This window comes from Ctenopharyngodon idella, chromosome 17 (assembly GCF_019924925.1).
Source record: "Ctenopharyngodon idella isolate HZGC_01 chromosome 17, HZGC01, whole genome shotgun sequence".
In the NCBI taxonomy this organism is placed as follows: Eukaryota; Metazoa; Chordata; class Actinopteri; order Cypriniformes; family Xenocyprididae; genus Ctenopharyngodon; species Ctenopharyngodon idella.
Window position 1 is genome coordinate 22059778 of NC_067236.1, and position 12808 is coordinate 22072585.

General features: G+C 37.5%; 1 protein-coding gene across 1 annotated transcript in view; it reads right to left on the bottom strand.

Annotated features, from left to right (window-relative positions):
* Window positions 1–356: 356 nt before the first annotated feature.
* mta1 (metastasis associated 1) overlaps window positions 357–12808 on the bottom strand; it is a 54792-nt gene continuing 42340 nt past the window's right edge. Inside the window, 11 exon segments of the mRNA XM_051868401.1 lie at window positions 357–1206; window positions 1835–1989; window positions 3652–3804; window positions 3891–3980; window positions 5473–5662; window positions 5960–6111; window positions 8493–8620; window positions 8737–8795; window positions 8888–8962; window positions 12129–12260; window positions 12262–12318. Of these exon segments, the coding sequence (XP_051724361.1) occupies window positions 1880–1989; window positions 3652–3804; window positions 3891–3980; window positions 5473–5662; window positions 5960–6111; window positions 8493–8620; window positions 8737–8795; window positions 8888–8962; window positions 12129–12260; window positions 12262–12318 (1146 nt within the window). The 3' untranslated portion in view covers window positions 357–1206; window positions 1835–1879.

Sequence of the window (12808 nt, forward strand, 5' to 3'; positions counted from 1 at the left end):
TGATGAAAACATGTCTATAAAAACATATCATGCCCCAGTTACATCCATTAACCCTTTTATAGCCCTCACTATCTTTGGTTACAAGTGTCAAATTATACATAATTTTTTAAGATTTTCCAAGCTGTCAGTGTTTACAAGCTCAGTCTGTTGTAGGTGTATAAATCCTTGTCATTTCTTTAAAAAGAATAATGTGTGATGAGTGCGAGAAGCTCTGCGTTGGCCTAAAGATATCAATATTTGATAAGCCAACTGCAGGGTAAACTGGGCTGTATCGCATATCCCCAGCCTGAAGAGGTCTGTTTTTGAATGCTGCGTGCAAATGTGAGGAATAACTTGAACACCACTCTCATACAGGCTCATTCTTAAGAAGGTGCATGATTGTATTAACGGGGTAGTACCTTTTCAGATTTCCCATCACCTCTCCGTATACGCAGGAGAGTCCTAGGAAGGTTTCCTTACAAAAAGACAATTCAAAGAATACGCTGTGCATGGCAAATCCATTACAACAAGCTTTGATAACCGGCAAAGGCCCAAAATGCACCACTGTACAATAACGCCTTCCTCCTGTTTTCATTTACATATTCACAAAAGAGAAATTACATATAGAAGCAGTTGCAATACTCGTGAAAAAGGTAGAAAAAGAACGTTTCGTTGTCTTTCTGAATAATTTAAACTGCTGTGGCAGGACGGGCGAACAGAACCAGAGAATACAAGCATCCGAACGAAGAGAGACATATAGTCCTTCACGTCAACGCGGAGCTGACATGTTACAAAACAACGCAAGAGACAAAAATGACAGTTCGTCCCATCTTTACATTATGGATTGGGAGCAAGCTGTTTCAAGAAACGTTCAAGATTCTTACATTTTCTCAAATCATTAAAAAGAAAATGGTTATACTTCATAAAAAAAAAGAACAGTAATAATAATTGTAATAATTATAATAATAATTACAATGACAGAAGTAACAGCTGATGGTAAATAATAATAATAATAATAATAATAATAATAATAATAATCAGTCCTGTACAATCAGGTCAGTCCTGCGATTGGCCACAGGCTGTTGAACCCATAGAGGCGTTGGGGCTTTGCAGTCTTTTCAATGGCTTCAGCTGTAAAAATGGGCCGCTTGGACAGGACATTCTGACCGTGGATCCTTTCTTAGGTCCGCCCGTCACTGAGAGTTGGAAAAAAAACTCTCGAGTCACCTGGAAATTATAGACATGCTGTCAGAGTTTGTAGTACAATGCAAGACAAACATTTACAGTATTCAGTCATAAACCATATTCAGTATCTTAAAGAGTTAGTTCACCCAAAAATTCATATGGATTAGTTTTACGATCTCTTTATGAACTTTTTGAAGCATCAAAGTGTCAGTTGTGTAGCTGTCTATGGAGGGACAGAAAACTCTCAGATTTCATCAAAAATATCTTAATTTGTGTTCTGAAGATGAACAAAAGTCTTAAGGGTGTGGAACGACATGAGGGTGAGTAATTAATGACAGAATTTTAATTTTTGGGTGAACTAACCCTCTGCAGGTACTTGTTCTAATACATAATGTAGACAAGTTGATTATGTTCAGATTATCTATATTACATTATGTATTTTACAGTGTTGTTCAATTAAATCATATGATTACTTGCTTTTGATACTTTATTTGAACCAATTATTATTGCCTCATTATTGTTTTTGTCATTTTAAAGGCTAGGTTCACTAAAGGTTCACTTAGGTCTATTTTTATTACCACAAAAAATGTATCCGATTACTCAATCATCAAAATAATCAACCGATTACACAAATAATTGTTAGATATAGCCCTAGTCAGGAGACCTGTACCTGCTCATCTGGTTAGAGAATAGCAGTCAGTCGTCAAAGCAGAGGTCAGTCCAGTTCATGAACCTCATCCTGCAGGCCAGAGGGAGTTCGGCCTTGTTCAGACACCCTCTTGGCCATTATTTCCCACTGAGGAGCCAGAACTTTGGGTTTGGGTCCTGACACACATAAAGAGAGAAAGAGAAGAGATAAGAGAGGAGATCCATCTATACATGTTGGTAAAAAGTATTTGCAGCTAATATTCAAAATTAATAATATAATGTAATGTAATGTAATGTAATCAGAGCTTGACATTAACACCTTTCAAATGCACCCGGATTTCAGCAGTGCAACACAGTCACTCCTACTAGCCATTTTGGTGGGTTGAATTTTATATATACATTTTTCAAGTTTAGTCTTTTAAAATAGGAATCTGAAATAATAAATTAAGCGCAATGAAGTGTCAAAAATATATATTTTTGATACATAATGATACTGAAATATCTGAAACGCTTTTAATACTCATTTTCTGCAAAATAGATACACGATACCAGCTGCTCTTTCTCTCTCTCATCTCTCCGACAGCGAGTTGACACACAAACCCGCCTTCCCTCACTCACTAGTTTAATTTGCTCCGGATGAATATTGTTGGGGTTACCGGGCTTGAATTTCGGTGTGTGATTGTATAATGGATCCATGCATCAGGTCTTAAAGTGACAGCAGCCTAATATACATGCTGCCAAATTATGGTATAATAATAAAAATATCTATATGGCAGTTTTTCCCCATGGTATCGATGTCAAAATTGTGGCCAGTGAAAATGCTGAGTGGCTAGTAACTTTGGAAAACCACTAGCCACAGTGGCTGGTGAGCAAAAAAGTTCAAGCAACACCCTGAATATAATATAATATAATATAATATAATATGTAAATGGGTTGAGATGAGTGTGCTTCAAATAAAGAAAGCTTTCTGTGTGGCGCATGGAGTTGCTGCATATGAACAGCGCTCCAAAATCAGTCACTTTTGAGATTCAATTTTAGTTAGGATGCTACTTTAGAAGAGTATCAAGGCAGCTTACTAGGTTTTGCAACAAAGCTACTGTCTTTGAGACTCCAGTCACTGCTACATTCTGTAGTTTCATGTGCCGTTCACCCCTGAAGGGTCATGTCGCCCTACTGGTTGTGAGAGGTACTACAGGCACTCCTCTGCTAACCCCATCCTTTACATAATACATGCTGCTCACATGACAAAGACCGGGTTTGAGGACGGCAACATGGAAACAAGACATTTATCACAATCACGTAACACCAACTGTAACAACAAGTGCATAAAGACCTCAAATATAAAAGCAATCTGAAAAATCAGCATGGGGTGAAGAAAAAGGATTTGCTGCTTTGGACAGAATGGTGCCAAGCTCATCAGGAATTTATATAACCGCTGAACATTGGTTTCTCTCCAATCCCTTCATAGAGACAAGAGGGTAATGAAGCACAATGTGACAGGGGAGCATACATAAGTGTTCCTAACATCCATGCCACGTGCTCGGGAAGCCCTCCTTTTGAATCGGCGGCTACGGTGCCTTTAGTCTGTGTTTTTGGGGTCTGATCTCTCACAGGACTAATGATCCATGTGAGTCACTGCTGATCCGTTACCATGACAACCCTGAAAGCCATTCAGAGATTAAAGTAGCGTGTGTGTGTGTTTTCCTGTATGGGGGTTGGTGGAGATAAGAGTGGGAGAGTTTAAGACAAGTGAATGAGACATGGCAAGAAGAGTGGGAGGAGAGTGTGTCGTGTGGGCAGCACAGAAGAGCGTCTTGTGCACACAACTCAATCGCTTACCATCCAAGCCGTTGTGCTGCTCGTAGGAGCGTTTGCCCAGGATGGTTGGGGAGCCGTTGTTGAGGATGGGCGTGGATTTGATGGGCGTCAGGCTGCCTGTGGAAATGGTGGCTCCTCGTGGAGGATCTGATTTGGGTGGGCAAGGGTGGGCCTCTGGAACATGTTTGGATAATACATGATTAAAATGGGTTTGCTTTAAAAAATGTAAAAGATTTTGAAGTCGAGACAGTTTTACTCACCCAGATATCTAACCACTGACTCCAAAGGCTTCCTTACTGTTTGCTTTAAAGATGCAGGTTTTTTGGACATATCTGGCAACCGCACGGCACCTGAAATATAAGAAACAGTATGGAAGCTTATTTCCGACACTGAATAAAAAATAAAAAGGTAATTGCGACTTTTTAATCTCACAATTCTGACTTTTTTCTGATATAAATTTGCAATTGTGTATTATAAAGTCAAAATAGCTCAATTCTGAGAAAAAAAAGTCTTTTTCCCCCTCAGAATTGGACTTTATATCTTGCAACTGCAAGAAAAAGTCAGAATTGTGAGAAAAAAAGTCAGAATTGCCAGATAAAAACTCGCAACTCCAAGAAAAAGTCATAATTGTGAGATATAAATTCACAATTGCAAGAAAAAAGTCAATTGTGAGATATAAATCTGAATTGCGAGAAAAAAGTCATAATTGCGAGAAAAGTCCGAATTGCTAAAAAAGTCAGAATTGTGAGAAAATTGCGAGAAAAAAGTCAGAATTAAGAGATATAAATTTGCAATTGCAAGAAAAAAGTCAGAATTGATATAAACTCCCAAAAAAAAAAAAAAAGTCAGCATTGATAGAAACTCCCCCCAAAAAAAAGAAAAAAAAGTCAGAATTGTGAGATATAAATTCGCAATTGCAAGAAAAAAGTCAATTGCGAGAAGAAGAAAAAAGTCAGTATTACGAGAAAAAAAATTGGCAACTGCAATAAAAAGTCATAATTGTGAGATATAAATTCGCAATTGCGAAAAAAAGTCTTAATTACGAGAAAATTGCCAGAAAAAAGTCAGAATTGTGAGATATAAATTTGCAATTGCAAGAAAAGTCAGAATTAATATAAACTCGCAAAAAAACAAAAACAAAAGTCAGAATTGTGAGATAAAAAGTCGCAATTATCTTTTATTTTTTTTATTCTGTGGCGGAAACTCGCTTCCATAAACAGCATTATATTATATGTTCTAATTAGGTTAAAATTAACATGGTAATGAGTACAGGGTCAATGATCCAACACTCATTTTTTTGTTTATTCAGAAAGACTTGAATACACCTCTAATGATAAACATGCTTTTCATCATCTTTTGATGTTTTTGGGGGGTATATAAAGGCAAAAAAAAAAAAAAAAAATCTGAATTGTACAACTTACTTAATAATGAAGAAAAAAAGCCTCTTTAAAATAATTTATTGCAAGTAGCATATTTAGCATATTTTATAATAATTTCTTTGTAAACAGTTTTGTTAAAATGTATTATTAATATTGGAAAATTACTTTTTACTTGATGGCCATTAAATGTAAACTTTTTTTGATTTTTTTTTTTTTTTTAAATATGAAACCAACACAAAAATACAAAGAGTACATTTCTCTAAGAACTTGTCGCATGTGTTTTAAACTAAATTTTTTTCCCATTCTTTATCTTGGACATTCTTATTCGTCATTAACCCACAATTTATTATGAAAAAAAACATTACATCACCACACAATTCATACATAAATTCCATAATAATAAATATCATCAGAGCAATTCAGTTTTGAAGTACCACATTCATGTCTGAAAGCAAATACTCACACTCGGCTTTGATAGCGGCAGTGTTGACAGGCATGTACGGGTGTCTGGCCAAGTATCTGGATCTCAACAGGTCCTGGCAGACGCGGCGAGCCGCTTTCGTCAGCTGGGACGTGTGCAGGTAGAAAGCCTGTCTGGTCTTAACCGCAAACTTTGGGCTTCCGCTGTGTCTCACAGGCAGACCGTGAGGACTCTGAACACAGACAGAAAGATGAAAGTCAAGTCCTGGGTGACAGTGAAATCTAAATATTGCCCTTTAATTCTGTTGAAGTGAACGAATTCCACTTTTAAACATAAATGAAAGACAAAGTTTCACTTATACACTCATTCAAAGCCTTCATTTAACAGTCACAAAGAGGCATAATAAAACAGAATTGCACAGTAAAAGAAAAAACAGACTAAATAAAACCGACTCGTGGGGAGAGCAAGAGAATTTCATGTCAAGAATTGACTCTGGAGCATGTTTGGAGGGAATCCACTTCACACCCACCATGTTGTTGCGGTTGGGTCCGGGCCTCTCTCCATCCAGTCTGGTTGGCATCTTCAAACCTCCGTACTTTTTCCAGTAAGTCCAGCAGGAGGCACACAGGCGGCACTGCATGTTGGGCGGCCCCCATGAGTACCACTGATACGAGCTGGTGGCTGCACACAAAAACAAAACACATAAAGCTCCATCCAACACGACCCTGCTCTACTCGCTGTAGTTTAACCTTTGACCTGAACTAATATTAAAGCCAACAAATAATGGAAAAACAAAAAGAGGTTAACAACCATATCATTACATGTAGAACAATGTTACTTTTGTATTATTTATTATAGTACTACTATAGTTGCCATTTAAATTTTAGTATTTTTATGTGCTTTTGTCATTATTATTTTAATCTTTCTACTTAGCTATAATTTATTTTTATTTATTTTAGTACTTCAACTTATTTCAGTTAGCTGCCAAAGCAACATTTCTGATTTTAGTTTTGAGTTTTTAAGTTTTAAGGAGTGTTCACAGTTGGCAGGTTTGGTTTGATTAAAATGAATTCTGGTGCGAGTGCTCTGTTAGTGTGGTTCATTTGAATAAATCTAATCGCTGCCATCGAACCCTGGTGCACACCGGACAATCAGACCCAGACAGCCCACCTTTTCAGGGGTTTCGGTCCGCTTCCAGACAAACTCTGGTGCGGGTCGACTGAAATATGACCGCAACACGGACCAAAGACATCGAAACGAACTAAAAACAGGATGTCACAAGATGCTTTGTTGCCCATTATAGAAAATATTGATGAACTTACAGAAGTGGTGTGTAATTATGTGTACTTTTTCCTAACAAAACGCTTACAGATTTTCCAAATAATAAACCATGGATTTCAAACCATACATTCTCTTGCGCAGAAAACAGGCGGCTTTTAAACAAGGTGATTTGAATGCAGTTACTGATGAGTTTACTGATGAGCTGAACAAATTTGATTTAAGGTTCGATAATAATGATTTTAAGTCAGATATAGAGGTTTTAAAACAAAGCACTGCATGTAGACAATCCTTTAGTGTCAGTGAGCAAACAGTTAAAGGTCTCTTCCAGCGTGTTAACACTAAAAAAAGCCCCGGCCCAGATAATATTGGAGGCAACAGGACCTAAAACTAACTTTTTGGTACACCTGCCAATGGCCGGTGACTTTACCGGCCATAAATATTTTTTACCAGCCATGAAACATTACACCATGTCCTAACCAGACGGGATGCAATAAGATTCCAGCGACGAGCAATTTTACGGTCCACACTAGACGCGACATGAAAATGAGAAGCGATAAAATCGATCAAAAACCACAGCCAATCAGAAGAGAGTGTGGGCGGGCTCTCTCAGCAAGAGCACAGCAGACACAATGAAATGGGCAAGTACATAGTAAAATTCATAAATATTACACCATTTAAACATTATTTAAAGTGCATATGGAGTGACTGAACCAATCTTTGTCATAGAATACACTTGTTTGTTTGCATTGAGTTGACAGTTTGAACGTTCTTGTGCCCATTTATTTATTTTCAAGATCTGATATGAATTAGCCAGTGTTGTTTTCATTACAGCTAAAAAGCTGGGAACACAGAATAATATTCAAACTCACATTTGGCGCTTTCAACATTAAATAAAGCACATAAACAGTACCTGATATTATCATTGCCATACTTTGTGTTGTTGTTCCAGCCGCGACGTTGCAGAGAAATAGAAACAGTCTCTAAAATAAAATTGTCACTGCGGCTGGTTAGGACAAAAACATAATGGAAAAGATACCTTTATTGCGTGCCGCGGCGTCGCGTCTGCTTAGGACACAGTCTAAGATTAATCCTTATTAAAGTTACAAAAGTTATTCGGTCTAGAGCAGTGAGTGATTTTTCTTTGACTTTTGTTGTTTGATTAACATTAAAAACACAGACATCAGCAGGAATATTAGGCTGCTGTCACTTTAAGAGAAATGCACTGATCCAATATACTGTTACACATGTGTTTTATTTCTCAACTGTTTATGTTCACTTAAGACAGAACTGATGTTTACAAGGATACTTGCCAAGATGGGCATTTTGACAATTTAGTTTGAATTGTCAAAATGAATTGAGATCTCAATTTAGTATTCATGCGCTGTCTGAGTCGGCTTTTTGGGTGCGCACTACAGATGTTTGCACACAGAAACCTTCCCACACAGTGCGCGAGTACTGAATTGACTTTCCTTTCGAGTCTTCTTCCGCTCTGAATTTTTTTAAATTGCTAAGGCTTAAACTTTCGTGACATTGCAGCAATGGTCCGTCAACTGTCACAAGCGTCGTTCACGTTCATGTTTTCACAATATCACATTGTTGGAATTCATAAAAATGCTACCGGCCAACATATACTTGCCAACATCGATATTTCAACACAATGTTTTGGCTGTTTGTTTCAAAGGGAAAGTGCATAATTTTTTGGATGTACAAATACATTGTCATATTCCAGTTTAATGTCACCTTTAACATTTGAAGTACTTGACAGCAGGTCAAATACTCACTGTAACAGCTCTCGCATGCTCGGCCCAATCCGACGGGCTGGCCTGGTGCTCCTGGAAGCGCCCCGGCTCCATTCACCAGCCCTGGTTTCACACTGTTCATGCTCAGTTGGTTAGGGTTGGGCTTGTTACTGTAGAAAAATAGGCAAACAAGGGTTACTGGATTTCACCTGGTCAAAGTGCAAGCACTCAAAGCTTATGGTGAAATGAAATCCAGGATTGAACTTCGACTCGTTGAAGTACTCACTAGTTTGGGATGTAAACCTGCTTTAACTTGCTCTCAGCTTCAGCTGCTTTTAATCGTTTCTGTATGAAACAAGAACCAGTTAGTCTCGGTGTGAAAACTATCTAGGTTGTCTACCTGTACACAGAGACTTGAGACAGCCGTGTTGAGTTACCTGCTGAACGTATCTGTCTGTGGTCTTCCACATGTAGTAATACTCAATGATGCTGGTCAGAGACTTCCAAGGAAGCTGGAATAAATTAAAAAAGTTCATTTAGAATGAATGATTCACTAAAATCATTTACAAAATGGCTGTTTATTACAAGTAACCCCATATTTGTTTACCCAAAAAAATGATTATTTACCCTTGCATCTTTCCAAACTCCTAAGACATTTGTTCATCTTTGAAACAAAACAAAACATTTTTAATGAAATCTGATTTCTGTCAATCCCTTGCAAACCTAAACTATGATGCTTCAAAATGCTCATAATGACATCATTAAAGTAATCCATACGAATCGAGTGATTTAATCAAGTCTTCTGAAAAGACTCAAATCAGTTTATATAATGAACAAATTTAATTTAGGCTTTTATTCACATATAAACATTGATCAACTTTGATCGACAGTGCAAGTGTTTCACTCGCATTAGCTACTAAAATAGATGTGTGCAAACTGTAAAATGTACTTAGGAGCATGAGTGCGAATAAAATGTCTTAATTATCTTAAATGATATAACAAATGTGTTAATTATCATTTTAAGAGGTCTCCAATTTGGAGATGGAAAAACAAGAAACTTCAAAAGGCTATGATTTAAGTAAGTGTGAGAGCTGCAAGTATCAAAGTGAAAACGAGGCGCTGTTGTGCATTCAACAGGCTCGCGGTTTTAGAGTCATTCAATGAATGCCAATCGATTGCTTATGATCTAATGTTGGTGAATTATGACAATGTTGATTTTATGGTGTTTACATTGTAATATGTTGGAAATGGTTGTTAGAGTTAGGGCTGGACGATTATGGCCTAAAATCAAAACCTCGATTAATTGAACATTTTACCTCGATTACGATTAATGAACGATTATTTTGTTTTTGCTTTTTTTTTGCCCTCATAGTTCACTGACAAGGTTTGTACTGTAAATATGATTGACTATTAAATTTGGGATATTTTTTCCTATTGAAAGAGTGATCTGACATAGCTCACTTTCAGCAGTTATTTTATATATGGTTCGTAACATTTCTTACAGATTTCTGCTCGTTGTAAATCAGATAAAGATAAATTAGCACAGTACCAGTACGTAATGAGAGCGATTGCGTGTGTGAAATAGTCATACCGGTTGTAAATAGTTCCTTCAAAAGTAGAAAAATATATGCCATAATAAGTTTTGAGTTTCTAAGCGACTTTAGTGATAAAACACAGGACAGCGCTGACAACTAGTTTCTGCGTTCCTCTTCACGTTTTGCGCAGCTACTGTTTGCGTGAGTGTTCGTGCCACAGTGCAGCTGCGCGAGCACGGTAGCTTGAAATAATATACATCCAATCATCTAAAATCGCTTGAATGTCCAAACTGGAAAACCTTAAAACAAATACAACTGACAAAGTTCAGTGAAGACGCAAGGATCACCGCTCGCGCGCCATCACTATGTGTTGAACCGGCGTTCACCTCTGTGTTGCTTTTATGCCACTGACTGGATGGGGCAGAGTCACGAGGCTACACACGCGCTAGTATGTTTTTAAGGGGGAAGTATTAACAGGATTAAAAAACCGAAATAACCGACATGGGAAAATTACGTCGGTTAGAGGTTCTGAATTTCAGTTTCGATTAATCGTCCAGCCCTAGTTAGAGTGCATATTTTATCTCCCTTATCTTTTTGAAAGAGCAACTGGAAAAGGTAAAGCATATGAATTTCAAAATAAGAGTCCCAGTGTATTTCGTGCTTGTTCATTAGTAAAAGTCCCGTATAATGCATAACGTTTTTTCCGCTGTTATTATTGGTATTTTGATTATATAATTACCAGTATCTGGCTTTTAATTCAACATAACTCGTTGCTTCTGTTTGAGCAGAAATAGTTGAAATAGTTAAGTTTTCCCGTGAGATCGGGTTGAAAACCCCCAAAATATCCCCCAACCTCTTTAATCTGTTGTTTCAGAGCAGTTTCACTGTCAACAAACAACAGTGAGTTGAAACATTCAATAATACAATAAAAAATAAAATTACAAACAATAGGACAAATACAACAGAAAAAAAAGATATGAATGTCTACAAATGAAATTAGCCTACTATACAGAAATGATATAAAGTAATCAAATTTAAAAAAAAAAAAAAAAAAAAAAAACACATTGCAGTCTTCACTGTATTAATTAAATATACTGTACATTAATTCTTATTAAAGTTACTAAAGTTATTCAGTGAAGAACAGTGAATGATTCTCTCTTTTTCTTTTGTTGTTTGAGAATAACATTAAATGACAGACACAGCAGCGGGTTTATTAGACTGCTGTCACTTTAAGACTAAAAATGCACACATTGCACAGATCTAATATTCTGACAAGCATTCAATTACTTTCCTAACTGTCTATGTTAACTTATGAAATTACTGACTGTGTCTAAATGGACATTTTGAGTGTAAGCGCATGCCCAAAACCCAAAGTAGCCTATACTTGTCCGTGTTTCTCTCCGCCTCGGATCACGCGAACAGAAAGCCGCCTGTTGAAATGGATAAGTGAACGAATCAGTTTCACAAATTAGATTTGTTCAAATCACTGACTGATCCAGTTGCAGCGGCATTTGAGGTGTAGATTATAATTACGGTCTTTTTCATACACAAAGTTTTTATGTGGCTTTAGAAGATTTGAAAATGAGCCATATGGATTTTTTTTTTAGCTTTCTGACATTGAAATTGAAAATGAAAATTATTTTTTTCCACAAAAGGAAGTCATGTGAGTTTAAAAAACACCCAAAAAACAGGTGAGTAAAAGATGACAGAATTTTTATTTTTGGGTGAACTGTCCCTTTAAGGACTCTTTAGTGATCCTATTAGAGCAAATCTGGTCAAGATGGCAAACAGAAATCCAGCTATATTTCCCATCATTTGTGTCCCTGAATAAGCTGGTTCACTTCTTTAGGGTGTGCCCATTTTCCATGACTGGCTCCTCCCTGTTTTTCTAAGTAGACATTTCTGATGGAAGCCCAGAGCCAAAACATTCAATATTGCACATACAACCAACAACCACCAGATGGCAGAGTGAAACATGCACTTGGCACACACTCACTGTCCCCTGAACAAAGGCAGTTTATCAATCATTACTGCCACAATTATCTTAGCATATGCTGCTCAAATCTTTTCAAAGCCACGCTATTCTGTAGCACAATCTGAAGAAATTCAGTTTGATCACCCTTCTGCTTCTATAAATACTTACAAAGTCTTGCTGGATGTCAGTGAAGTCTTTGCCGTATTTCTCGAGCGCTTCCTCGAACAAGTTGGCTTCAGATGCGCTCCATTCCTCCATTTCATCCCTGCAGAGCACCGGCCCACCCTGGGGTACCAGCGCCTGCGATGGCCCGTGTCATGTCATAGCCATTCTTATGCAAAGTGTCCATGGCGTGAAACTGAAAATAAAAGCATTTTGAGATAAGAAAACATGATAAATGATGGCTCAAATCCAATATACGTCACTAAACACTTCATTGTTTTAGCAGAGTGTTGTCAAGCAACTCTGAAATCTGAATTGCTCAACCCTGGGAACAACACACCACTGACACTAGATGAAGAGGAATTGTGTGGGCAGCATGAGAGCATGTATGTTTATGCATGGGGATGTTGCCCTCTGGCGCCTTTCCTTCATGTTTTGTACACAACGGGCAGAGTTGGGTGGCTAGAGAGTGAAAACCCTGTTCTGCTGCTACAGCCTATAGGCAGAGACTGAACAGAGCCGGCAACAGGCCTGTCGCAATTATTACATAATCGCCTGGTGGAGATTATTTCATCTAATGGTGATTATCTGAGATGATGGTGATCACTGTGCACTTTAAATTCTAATCACATTTTGCCACCCAAATTATGGAGTTCGTTTGAGCATCCTGACAGAGTCTGAGTGAG